Source organism: Ursus americanus, chromosome 32 (genome assembly GCF_024610735.1).
Source record: "Ursus americanus isolate L20-20 chromosome 32, mUrsAme1.1.p, whole genome shotgun sequence".
Lineage (NCBI taxonomy): Eukaryota > Metazoa > Chordata > Mammalia > Carnivora > Ursidae > Ursus > Ursus americanus.
In genome coordinates this window covers 3345710-3359306 of record NC_142158.1, presented here as the reverse complement: position 1 = coordinate 3359306, position 13597 = coordinate 3345710, and the positions used below count along the sequence as shown (strand labels likewise).

Below are 13597 nucleotides of genomic sequence, written 5' to 3'. Positions count from 1 at the left end.
TACTTCATAGCTGTGGTTTTTCCTTGCAGACCTGTCAATCCACAGTAAAGTATCTCAGGGCTTTTAGTAAAGAGCGCGGTGACATTGTTCCTTGGTGCTTCCTAAAATCTTCAGAACGGTGTGGTCCTCGTGCGCCCCGAGGATGCTCCCTGCTCCGGCATCACTTGGAGCGAGGCCTGAAGTCCTGTTTGCTGCTCATGCTGGCGCTTTTGCTTTCATTCCCCCCCCCCCCGCCCGCCCCTGCTTCCCTGTGCCCTTCCTTGCTCCCTGTCGCATGGCCCCCCTTCTCCACATCTCCTGGGATGAGTATTTTTTTTTTTTAAAGATTTTATTTATTTATTCAACAGAGATAGAGACAGCCAGCGAGAGAGGGAACACAAGCAGGGGGAGTGGGAGAGGAAGAAGCAGGCTCATAGCGGAGGAGCCTGACGTGGGGCTCGATCCCATAACGCCGGGATCACGCCCTGAGCCGAAGGAAGACGCTTAACCGCTGTGCCACCCAGGCGCCCCTGGGATGAGTATTTTTGAGAAACCTATTGCATGAGCTACTCAAAAATCCTAACTAGCATCATACATCCAAAGCGGGCGAAATGAAATACAAATTCTTCTCTTGCCCAGTGTTGCAGTGATGACGGAGGATTGAAGAGGACAGTCGTTAGGCAGTTTTTGCATCACTGGGTGAAGAGTGACAGCGCGTGCTGCTGCAGCAGTTCCCCAGTGCGTGCCAGGCCTCGTCACCGTGCCCTTTGATTTTGTTTCACAGTTGCTGTGGGTTCTTTGCATTTACCAGTCTCAGGAGCTGTTACGTCTTCATCACCGGTCTTCTGAACCGTCCTTAAATATCTGAAGGCACACCGTTGTTTCCTTGGCCTTAATCTACATGTCAGACGAGCAGGAAGAATTTCCCTTCCACGTTAGCATTGTAAGAAGAGAGTGTTGAAAAACATGGCTAGGTTCTAGAAACTCAGCACATATTAGGACTCGAAGGGACCTCTTTGGGAATGTGCCGACTGTCCCATTTTGCTGATGAGCACCTGAGACAGGACAGAAAAGTGGCGTGTGATGTCCTGGGAGCCACACCACTGTCAGTACAGAGCCAGGACCTAGGGACTGGCCTTTGGGTTCTCGGTCCCAGGTGCTTTCAGCGGCTCAATACTGCCCCCAAGAAGGAAAGGGGGGGAAAGCACTTACTGGGGAAAGAGAAGCAACTTAATAAGTAATTAAACAGGAGCAAGTGCACAGATATCTGCCCAGGCTTTCTCATCGGCCGGTGTTGAGGATAAGGGACTCGTGAACTGGACTGAAGGAATGAGAAGAAAGGCGCTACCCACCTCCAGCCGTCTTTCCTGGAAGCAGCCCAGCTCGTGGGCTCCACCTACACGGTGGGAGCTCTCTTGCTCAGTGGGTGGATGAGGCCAGAGAGTCACCGGAAGGGGGGATTCCAGAGACTGGCATGAAAGAGGTGCCTTCCCACTTTGCTCTTACCCCGGGGTATTTGTGGGGTATATGGGGTGGAGTATATGGGAACATCAAGAATCAGGTAGTCACCCCCAAGGAGCTGATACCTTGGGTCCACCCCTCAGTACTCCCTCCTGTCTGCTTGTCTCACAGTGGTGCGTGCACGCGCGCTCACGAGTGCACACACACGCACACACACGTGTTGCCCTTGCTTGAGAGCGGAGCCCCCTGGTGCTCACCTGTGTGTTCCTTCCGCGGCTACATTGAGCTCTTCGATCCCGTCAGTGTGATTGATGGATGTGTGTGCCTATGTGGAATTTTTGCATGAGGCCTGCTGAAGGGTGTTAGATGTTACAGGCCTGACTTGTGCAGGTGGGACCGATTCATTCTCTTAGAGACACGAGCAACATGATCAGTCCAGTCTCCTCGGCATGCACAGCAGAACGTTCCTTTGCACGGTGGTGACGTGGTTTGCTCCGAGACCAGCTAGTTGTAGCCGGACAGACAGGCAGGATCCTGGACTCGGACTCTGGACTTGGGCCTTATCTCCAGTGCTCTTGTCTTCCTACCTCCTGCTGTAGATGCTGGGAAAAGCCCCTCTCCGTAGACGGTAATTTCCAACCTTGGATGCTGCGGGGCCTGACTTCCTCATAACCTGTTCCTTAGGGAAAACCAGTGTTACTTTGCTGTTCTAATAACAATTGCCTAGTAATTTCCTAAACAATATTAGAGGTGTTCTCAAGCAGAGGCTGGTGGGAATTGATCTGTGATGAACACAGGTTAATTTCAGCGCGCAGTTACGTGCACTGTTGGTGCATTTGCGTAGGAATAGCAGTCCCGGCGTTCGGAAGGGGTCTGCCCCGAGTCAAACTGAAGAATGTGACAGCCTCGTTTCCTCACCGCGTCTGGGATTCTAAAACCTGACATGGTGCTTGCTGCTTCACCTTCTCTGGGCTTTATTCCGCCCGTGAACATATCTTGGTGCAGCCTGTGGAATTTGTGTCTAATGTGTGTGTTTTCTCCCCTCAGAGCGCTGTTGCTGGGCCTGGCTTGCAATCATAACTTGAAGGGGGTTTCTCTCGACCTCAGCAATTGCGAGGTAAGAACACGTTCAGGCTTCGGGATGGAAGAGATTATAATAGCCTCAAAATTGCTTTGCCTCTTTCCCGGAAAAAGTGTGATGCTGTGAATCCAGAGGGTATAAATGAAGCAGAAAAACACACATTTTACAGAAGTTTCTGATGTTCTGTATTTTGCAAGTTTTATCTACAAACAGCCACAGAACGCCATTCAGAAAGCATTCAAGTGTGTTTTAATGACTTGGGTTTTTTTTGTTTTTTTCTCTTCATTCTTAGCGCCAGTTGCTTAAATATTTTATGATGAGGCCTTGAGATACAAAAGCCATAAACTAGCTTTGCCGTTATGAAAAATGTAACATTTTGCATCCCTTGCAGGGGACAGACATGTGTAACCTGACTTGGATTCAGAGAGTGTGCAAGAGAATGGCTGTCTTGTCATCTGTCTTATGTTTGAGTGTCTTGATTTAAAACAGGAAAATTAAGATGCTTCTCAAAATTACAGCAATTCCAGACCCTTCCTGTCAAAGATAATCTGAGGCCAAGAGCCTCTCCGTTTTAGAGGGCTCCTGAACTTTGACAGTCTTGAGACTTTCAGTTTGTGTGGAGACCAGTAAGAAAATCCCCAGGTACAAGCCACCCGGCCCCTTTAGAGCCTGACTTTACCCAGCACGTCATATGTGGTTTCTTCTCATCAGGGCTGGAGGGGATGTCCCTTCATTCCTGCTCCTGGGCCTCTATGCCCACTGTTCTCTCTTCCTGGCACACACTTGCCATGTCCTTCTTCCCCAGGACTCCCCTCTCCAAGGCTCTAGGTCAAGTCCAGTCTCCTCCGTGCCTGCGTCAGACTCCTGGGGTTCGAGCCGAGTTCGGCCTTTACTAGCTGTGCGGTCCTGCGTGAATTAGGCGAAATCTTGATGTCTGCGTCTGTGAAATGGAGACAGCATTAGCGCTTCTCCTGGCGGCTCGTTATGGGGTTTAGAGGAGCTCTTCTTCACAAAGTGCTTCCTGGGGCATCTGGGATATATAAGGGTTATTTGCTTTTGTTTATCTCTCTGTAGAATTTCTCCCCTGACTGCTTCAGCCCTTGGCGATCTTGTTCTTTTCTGATTGTCCGGTTCTTTATCACAGTGACGGGCATTTGGACAGTGACCTATATGGTGTCTTGTGTAACTGTTCGATTAGTGCCTGTCTCTCCCTGCTAGGCTGTACTTTTCCAGAGGATACTGTTTGTGTCTTATTCGTTTTTCGTTTCCCTTAGCTCCTAACAAAATGCCAGGTACCAAGCCTAACACTAAATATTGAAGATTAATGCATTACCTCCCTGAAAATCCTAGAAACTGACAAGTATGAAGTCATACCATGTAAATTGTTAGTGCAGGATTTTTTGTTGTTGTTGTTGTTTTTTAATTTTGAGCTGGGGTTAACACCAGCTGTGTGCTATTTACTAGTCATTTTGTTTGGAAAAAAACGAAAAGCCAAAAAGAACAAAAAACAAAACACATAAAACCCCTAAAAATCTGCACTGTCAAATTTTCATGTGTAAATCAGTCTTCTTCTTCTTTTTTTCTTTTTTTTAAGATTTATTTACTTATTTTGGAGAGAGCATAAATGGGAGAGGCAGAGAGAGAGGGAGAGAGAATCTCAAGCAGATTCCTCGCTGAGCACAGAGCCCAATGATCATGACCTGAGCCGAAATCAGGAGTTTGACACTTAGCCACCCAGGAGCCCCCAGTATTCTTTTATTTATAAAAACAGACCATATAATAGAAACCAAGTCTGGAAGTATGAATTGATTGCTTACCAATACTTTCTTAAGGGATGTGGTGGTAATCAAAACTTTTGTATGGGGGGAAGAGTAAGAAGAATGGGAATAGGAAGGGTTATTCTATCAAAAAAAGCAAATTGGTATACACTTGACTGCTCTAGCTGACGCTACTGATTGGCCCAAATGTTTACTATCCTGAGTAAATATAGTGATTGCTCTCAGTACAACATCTTCCATTAATTCTGTGATCAAGATGGGAAGGGACCTAAGTGATCATCGTGTTCCCATGCTTACAGATGAAGAGAGTGGGGTCTCACGAACCTGAAATCATCCGGCTCACTAATGGCAGAGTCATGATGAAAGTATGCTTTCCTGATTGTTGTTAATTATACGGGTAATTATTAGAACATCAAGTATGATTAGACATTTTCTTCTCAAAGAAGTTGTCAGGTACCATATGCCCAAAGAACGCTGTGTTATATCGCTATGTAGCTTGTTCTTTAAACTGCTTTGTGATCTGACTGGGAATAACTTTCAATGGCAGTTCTATTTGGCGAACTGATAAAATCGACATTTTCGTAGGTCAGAAACGGCAGACTGTTGGCAATTTCATATGGTTCCACCAAATGGCTAGTAGACTTTTTTTCCTTTACCATTTTTTTCTTAGTAAGGCAGGAATCCAGATCAAATGATTGTTCTCTGATGGTAGGGTTGGCCATTATGATGACAATAATTACAACTTCATTTTGCCCATTCATTTATGGATTCTATGATACAGTGGTACTGCTGAGAGATGGGAACCCTTCAGACTACCTTGGTACCATGTTCCACCACCATCTTAATGCTTGAATCACAGTCCCAGTGGCCATGTTTATAACGTCACCCTATATTGCTGCTCGTGGAAATTGGTGAAACACCAAAATTTTTTTAAAGATGTATGTATGTATGTATTTATTTATTAGAGCACAAGCAGAGGGAGTGGCAGGCAGAGAGAGAAACAGACTTCCTGTGGAGCAGGGAGCCGATGTGGGACTGGATCCCAGAACCCTGGGATCCCGACCCGAGCCAAAGGCAGACACTTAACCAATTGAGCCACCTAGGTGCCCCAACACCAAATTATTTTTCTAAATTAAGGTGTCTTGTCACATTTTTCTTCTTACAGGTGGGTGTCCAAATCTAACTAGGTTTCATTTTGCTCTTCTCCACAATAGAGTAAATCTCTCCTGTAAAGGCGTTAGGAATTACGATATTATCCGCATAAAATGCTTGGCTGTTTGAGTATTAACTGCTAACCCTTTTAATTACTTGATACTTCAGAGTTTAGGTAGTGCTGTCAGAAAAGTCTTTGGCTGACTTGCAAGTTTAAAATTATGCATGTGTCTGTTTTTCTTCTGTTCGCTCTCTCTTTAGCTATAGTAGACACAATCCCATTTACTGCAAGCATGCCAGTCACAGTCATGCAAGAATTCAGCACTTCACGTTCCCTTATGGTCAGATAAATCTCCCCACCTGTGGTGGTAGGGAGTGAAACTTTTCACTGACACCATGTCATCTTGGAAGTCATTTCCACAGGGATGACTGACTCGAGGTGAGGGGCTGACCGAAAAGAGTCACCTGTCCGAAGTATAGTACTGGACAGTGTCTGATATGGGCACTGAACAAGTTCATTGCCCCCTAATGATGCCTCTAATACAACAGTTTACCCCATGCATGGAAGCAAAGAACAAATGGGAAAAACGATCAAGTCTTTGTATATTTATAAGTAAATTTGTTCCTTTTATTATAAAATAGCTACTTGCCACTGGTTAATTTTAAAATCAGGTTTGTATGGGTGTTACAGAAAATACGTGGCCGTCATCTAAGATGGTGGTTGAGTTTATTGGGAGGAGAGAGGAAAGTAACTTTCAGGTTGGAATGGTTTACAGAGATGGAAAGGGGATATGGTCAATGATACTGTAATAACATTGGACGGTATCATATGGTGACCACACTTATCATTGTGAACATTTAATGTAGAGAATGGTTGAGTCACTATATTATACACCTGAAATGAACATAACACTGTGTGTCAACTACTTGAGTAGTTTTTTTTTTAAGGGTACATAGGAAGCTTTGAATAGCTTTGTTTAAGCAAATGATTTTTGATTTTAGCATTGCCGCTTCCTTCACTGTTCACGCTCACCTTTCCCGGTGAGTTGTTCCTGTGGTTCGCAGACTATTTCTGTATTTCCCTGAAAGAGGCATTTCACGTCCATCAGTTTGAATGAGAGCAGTGATTTATACTTACTGCTATTAAAAATAAAAGTACCATGCCAGTGTTTACAAGTTATGGTGTTGCTTTCCTCCAATACAAACATCATTGTTGTTTGGAAACCTAAATCCAAGATTTGAGGCTGCAGTCTTTTGATCTTTGAGGGCTAAGTTAAAAGTATTGAAATTAAGCTTTCATTTACAGATAACATCTCTACTTAGAGGGAAAAAGAAAATCTGAGTTCCTTAAGGTGTCCCCCGTGAATTATGTTACCAGTTCATTTTCTTTCCCTTGGTCTTTTCAGTACCAACAAGGAGTCAACTCTCTAGGAAAAGGATTACAAGTAGTCACGGGAGACAAAGGGGGTCATCGCAAAGGGTGGGTGCTTTGGAATCAGAAAGGCGCCCTTTGAAACCTGGCTCAGCCACTCGGCATGCCTTCCTTCAGCCTTTCGTCCCCACCTGTGGAATGGAGACTGTTTGCAGGATGGTATTTGGCACCGTGCCGAGCCTGGCACATGTGAGCCATAATTTGGGGAGGAGGAGGATTACTACGGTGAAGCCTTATTTTGAATGTCAGCATTCACAGCATGGGTCAGTATGGCCTTTCTGAAAATTTTTATTTAGAAGCCATATAAATATTCTGCCTTTTCTGAAGCATTTTTGGGAATCCTTCAAAGTTATTTTAAATCTTTCAAGAAGAATTAGTCTCATTAGAGTCCTCCCTGATTTCGGACACAAAACCGTATCACCCTCTATAGCCTGACTTGTCTCCGAATGGCCTGTGGCTGATCCTATTTCATTCTCAAAGGGGAAGGATCCGGCATCCGTGCGGATGTTCAAAGAAATGTGTTCTATCGCCCCCAATGTTAGTTCGAAAGGAAACGTCTCAAAGCTGTTTTACGTGGTAGTAGTGAAATTGGCATTCGTACGTATTCTCCCCACATACCCGTCCACCTGAAGGGAGGCAGTGGGCTGTCATTCTGGCCTGTGTTGAGAAGTCTTTTCCACGGTCCTACTTCAGGAGCGTAGTAAGTGCTGCCACTTCTGGCTTACTCTCCTTCCCAGTGAGAGAGAAAATTCTCCAAGGCTTCAGAGGAGACACAAAGGCTAATTACAGCTGAGATTGAGGTGTAGATCTGGGTGTAGACTTAGCTCTTTGAAGGAGAAACTTCCCTGCACGTCGTTCCACAGTTCGTGGCAATGAGGCTTTGACGAAGCGTAGGAAGAAGAGCCCCCGATCCTGCAATCTGTCATGAGTAGGGAAGCGAATAGGAACTTTTGAGGCAGTTCCTTTCACCCGGCTTTGAGGCGCGAAGGCAGATGTGCTGTGTGTGTGGGGGTGTCTAACTGTACCCCCGCCCCCACAGATCAGTTTCCTATTGGGCCCACGTGGGATGCAGAGTGGAAACTGCTGTCACAGCAGGAAGCATATTGGAAGCAATATAAAACACACAACTGTTTGCACCTAGGAAATGACTGTTTATATCTATCTTCTTTTTTTTTTTTTTTTAAAGATTTTATTTATTTATTCGACAGAGATAGAGACAGCCAGCGAGAGAGGGAACACAAGCAGGGGGAGTGGGAGAGGAAGAAGCAGGCTCATAGCGGAGGAGCCTGATGTGGGGCTCGATCCCATGATGCCGGGATCACGCCCTGAGCTGAAGGCAGACGCCCAACCGCTGTGCCACCCAGGCGCCCCTATATCTATCTTCTTAGGTTCTGAATTGCCTTTTGGCATCAGACCCTGTTGGCAGGAGGACAGTTTGAACCCGATCTTGTCAAACCATTTTTTTGTCCTTTGGAGAAACCTGCGCTATTCACAGTTCTATGCGAGAAAATTTCCCAGGATTAAAAAAAAATATTTTTTAATTGAAATGGGGACCCCTGTAGAAGAACAAAGACAATTGGGGGGGTTATTTTATTTTATTTATTTATTTTTTAAAGATTTTATTTATTTATTCGACAGAGATAGAGATAGCCAGCGAGAGAGGGAACACAAGCAGGGGGAGTGGGAGAGGAAGAAGCAGGCTCATAGCGGAGGAGCCTGATGTGGGGCTCGATCCCACAACGCCGGGATCACGCTCTGAGCCGAAGGCAGACGCTTAACCGCTGTGCCACCCAGGCACCCCGGGGGGGGGTTATTTTATATTTAAACCTGTAATATTTGCCATATCTTTTTAAGTGGCAAGTGATCTTGAAGAAGGAAAATGAATTATTTTTAAAAAATACTTTATTTTAGAGAGAGGGAGAGAGCGCGCGCGGGGTGAGAGGGAGAGAAGCAGACTCCCTCCTGAGTGGGGAGCCCGACACAGGGCTCGATCCCTGGACCCTGAGATCATGACCTGAGCCGAGAGCAGAGTCGTACGCTCCACCCACTGAGCCACCCAGGTGCCCCACAGGAAAATGAATGATTGCAAGTTCTGTCTAGATTTTAGTTTTCCTTGCTTCTCCTGTCCCCGTTACGGCTGTTCGAGAGTTAGAGAGTTAGATGCAGCTGTTTACTTAGAACTGTGACTGACATCTGACATGTTCTGCCCTTTTTGAGGGAGAGGACATTTGTGGAAAGAAACGTGAGTGTATTTTGAAGGTTCCAAAAGTGTTCAGTGATTCAGTCACGTTGGCTCCTCTTTGATCTTGCTTTCTTTTAAATAATGCTAGCGTGTGGGATCCAAATTGGGGTGATTTAAAAACCAGTTTTCCACGCACACAGGCAGACACGGCCTCTAATTATGCAAATTCCTTGAAAAGGGTCTCCATTTACGGTAATGGAAAAGCTTTCACTGCTTTGGGAAACCTTTAGCTTTGGGAGAGTTTTAGGCATCTAATAACCTGTGAATTCAGTCGGATGTTCTTGGTAACTGAGGATCAGTTATTTCCTTAAATTTTCGATGTTGGTTTTGAGGGTGGATTTTAGTTGGAAGTGGTTTTCTGGCTCTTGCTCTTTTACATGGTATATTGATGAAGGCTTCAGCGTCTCTGTTCTGTTTACTGCTGATAACGTGTTTTTATTTTTTCCTCCTTGGGCTTTCCTTAGCTTGGCCACTGTGTAAGTACTTTATAAATCAATAAATTGGGGTCTGTGGATATAGTTCATTGTTCTGTAACTATTGGAAAGTGTTAGTTTTATGGGTATATGCTACAAATATCAGTTAAGAGTATTTGTAAAATAAACAGCATCGGGCACTTAAATGTCACCTGTATTTTCCATCTCTGTATATGGATTATTTCTACTGTACTTGATAATAATAACAAGTAGAGATTTTCTTGTAGAAATTTTACTTCTCGACAGAGACCTCACTAACAGCAAATAATCAAATTGTGGAGACTTAAGCACTTATGTTTATCTTCTCAAAAGCACCATTTTTTCATGCTCTGAATATCAAATGATGTTTCTTTGAAGTGTTTGCCTGAAATATTTTTTGCTTTAACTTTGATGTAGTCTGAATATACATTTACTTCTTCGAGTATTAATCAGCTGTGATCTGAAGCCGTGCTTCTCAAAACTATTTGTGGTGAAGAGCCTGGTTGTTATTATTGTTTTTTTTTTAATTTCCATTTTATCATAAACCAATGCTTTTGCAAAAATATAATAAATATGAAAAAAGAAAGATTTAAAAAAACGTAAAAATATAAGCCCTCAGTTTTTGTTAATAGATGCAACAGACCTAAAATCATTATTACTAAGGTTTCTAAGATATTTATAGTCAATTTCTGTACTTATTTTACCTAAGACTTGCCCGTGGACCACACTTTGAGCAGCAGGCTGCTGGGGCGAGCTAGAGATGATGTGACAAAGCTGGGCTCGGGGCAGGTGGGTAAGCTCGAGAGCACCTGGGAGTACAGCCACGTGTAGTAAGATCACCTGCTGACTCTTGGCAGTTGCTCCACACTCTGGGTTATAAGCCCCTCAGCTGTGGAGTTAGTTGGTCTTGGTTTCCCTGGAGTGTGTTGTAGACCAGCCTCCTGGGCAGGTCTGTCTCCGCGTCGCTCCCCTTCACAGTTCACGGCAGGCCCCCAGAGCCTCCTGGGCAGGTCTGTCTCCGCGTCGCTCCCCTTCACAGTTCACGGCAGGCCCCCAGAGTAATCTGCTGTCGCCGTAGAAAGTAGGGAAGGCTGAATTTAAACACCTCCACCGAATACTCCTGTGTAAAGAGCAGTCCCAAAGATCTGTGCAAAGACTCTGCTTGACACCCAAGCAGGCAGGGAAATTGGCAGGTTTTGGTTCTGGGTACCATAAAAATATTGCATCTAAAATAGTGAAATAAGGATTCTTTAAAGTCTTACATCAAAACTTGCACCAGTAGGAAGTAGCATTTTGCGTTTTACACTTGGTAGAGAAGTTTAGATGAATTTCAGTTCGCTTACATCAGTAGAGAAACCACCATGTTCGCTTGATACATAATAGGTTCCCAATAAATGATAGCTTCTTTACCCTATTAAATAGTAAGTTTGCCAAGCAAAGGGGCCACAGCTCGGGAAATTTGCATCCTTTACAATCCTTTACATATAGTAGGAACTCAAACAGTTGCTGAGTGGAAAACAAAAAGCTATTCTGACCTCTGTAGATATGCTTTTGGTTTCATGGGAAAAGATGCAAAGTATTGAGTTTTACAGGTTGCCTGTCTCTTTAAAATAAATTAGGTCATGAAATGAGAATTAGTTTTGCTATAAGCCAACCATCATAATATTTTAAATTGATCTAACATCTTTTTTTTCTGTGGCCCAGTGAGTTTGTACAAATCATTTCGTCATCACCTTTCGCTGTTTACTCTGTAATCGTGAGACCGCCCACCCTTTCGGTGGGACGACAAGCTGGGTCCTCCCTGAAGTGGTTGACAGTCAACAAGACTCCATCTTCCTTGTCTCCTTTGGTGGTTTTGCTGCTACTCAGTGGAGTTCTACCTGAAATCTGGAATAATCAAACAAAATCCGTGCAGTTTCTCGTGTATAAAAGGGATCTGTTAGGGGTCCAAAGGTCAGAAAGGAAGCCAGTGCACGAGGGCTGACAGAGGCTGCGTGGCCCATGCTGACAGAGTATGGGCTCCACCTTTCTAGCGATTTCCAGATTTCTGTGGTACGGGAAACAGTAGCAGTGACGAGTGACCGGCTTTTTGCCGTTGATGGTAGCTACGGAGTTGATAAACTTTCAGTTGTTCTTCGGCACCAAGTGGGAGACTGTCTCTCCTGCGTTTAGTTGGTTCGCTTCTCCCTCCTGCCGCGACTGCTTTAGCTTGTGCGTGGTCTGTGTTTCTCCAGCTGAGATCAGGAGGTGCGCAGGTGCTGGAAGGCTGCATCGCTGAAGTCCACAACGTCACCAGCTTGGACATCTCGGATAACGGTGAGTCGGGAATTGGAAAAAAACCAGGAATATTATTTGTAGGAGGTTAGTAAGGGGAAGATAGAAAGCCCACCCTAGACCACACTTTAACGAACGTGTTATCTCACATCTTGACTAATAGGGCTGTTAAATTTAACAGAGTTTATTTATGGACGAAATCAATGCCAAAGTCTTACTAAGTTGATACTGTGGCCAAAAATGCAAGAGAACAAGTCAATTAAAAAAAAATTGTCAATAGAATATTGATAACGATCTTGATCTGACCTTTTGCATTCTTGGTGATGATATAATAAAATCCTTGTTTATTTACTCAGAAACTTGTTTCATTAGCTTCATTCCTGCCAGTTACAGTAGCGTGTGAGTAGGAGCCTGTTGAGTTCGCATAGGCAACTGCAGTTACTACCAGCAAACGGGATTTGGGAATCTTCTCTTACACAATCAGGGGCGGAGATGAGACTCATCCTTTCCCGTTCCTTGCTGACTTGACTTAGCCACTGATTGTATAAGAGGTTTAGGTAAGTCTTAGCAGAGAATGAGTTTATCCCTGTGAAATAATAGGACATGAAAAGAGAGCAAAAAATTTCCTTTGAAAATGAACGATTAGAATCCCAGGGCCCTCAGGAGGTAGAGAAAGTCATCCAAGTTCATGTCACCTTTGCTTGGTTGTGTTCCGGCTGAAAATTTACTTATACTCGTGTGTTTTGATTCTCTGCTTCCTCTGATTCTTTCCAGGTTTAGAATCTGACCTATCCACCTTAATAGTGTGGCTCAGTAAAAACAGATCAATACAACACCTGGCATTAGGCAAAAATTTTAATAATATGAAATCCAAGTAAGAGTTTTGAATTTTTTTTATATGACAATGATGAAAATAAAAAACCTTGTGAAAGCTTTTGATTTGATTCCACTGTCTGCATCTTTAAAATCTCTTTAGAAATCTGACACCTGTGTTGGACAACTTAGTACAGATGATTCAAGATGAAGAATCGGTGAGTATTATTTCTACCGAGTTAATGTTGCTGCGTTTTCAGATAATTTGATCTACATACACCATTTCCGTTGGTTTTTTTAATGGAATAAATATTTATGCTTTAGTACCATTAGAGAATGAATTTAAAATTGCTTACTCTTCATTTCAACTCATTAGTAATTAAAGGAAGATTGTAACTAAAAGATTAAAAGAAGTATAAATTGACTCGTAAGCCCATCTTTTAATAATAAGACTTACTACTTCCTAACTTCACCTGATGCGCTAATCTGCAATGATGAATTTCTTTCAATCTAGTTGACTTTCTGACCTTATATCATGCTGGGAAACAGCAGATTGCTAATTTGTCTTTTGTCTAGTGATTACGCAGAATTACAAAAGACGAAGAAAGCCGGTCGCCCGTCGCAAATTGCTTCTAGGGCTCTAGTGTCCTTCTTCTAGGTGTTTTCCCTGTAGTTGCTCCTGGCCAAGACTTGGTTCTGTAAAGAAATTTAATTTTAAATAGTATCCTATTTTGCTGCTCTTTAAAATGCATTAGAAAAAAGAAAAAAGACATATTTTTAACATTTATTTAAGAGAGAGAGTGCAAGCATGAGCAGGAGGGGCACAGGGAGAGGGAGAGAATTTCAAGCAGACTCTGCTCACAGCGAGAAGCTGGATTCGGGGCTGGATCTCATGACCCTGAGATCATGAGCTGAGCCAAAACCAAGAGTCAG

The 13597-nt window shown here is 43.7% G+C and overlaps 1 protein-coding gene across 3 annotated transcripts in view; it reads left to right on the top strand.

Moving 5' to 3' along the window:
• CARMIL1 (capping protein regulator and myosin 1 linker 1) overlaps positions 1-13597 on the top strand; it is a 304280-nt gene that overhangs the window by 182265 nt on the left and 108418 nt on the right. For all 3 annotated transcript variants that reach the window (XM_045800481.2, XM_045800480.2, XM_045800482.2), the window contains exons 17-20: positions 2488-2557; positions 11812-11893; positions 12626-12725; positions 12828-12882. In XM_045800481.2, the coding sequence (XP_045656437.2) occupies positions 2488-2557; positions 11812-11893; positions 12626-12725; positions 12828-12882 (307 nt within the window). The remainder of the gene's footprint in view (positions 1-2487; positions 2558-11811; positions 11894-12625; positions 12726-12827; positions 12883-13597) is intronic.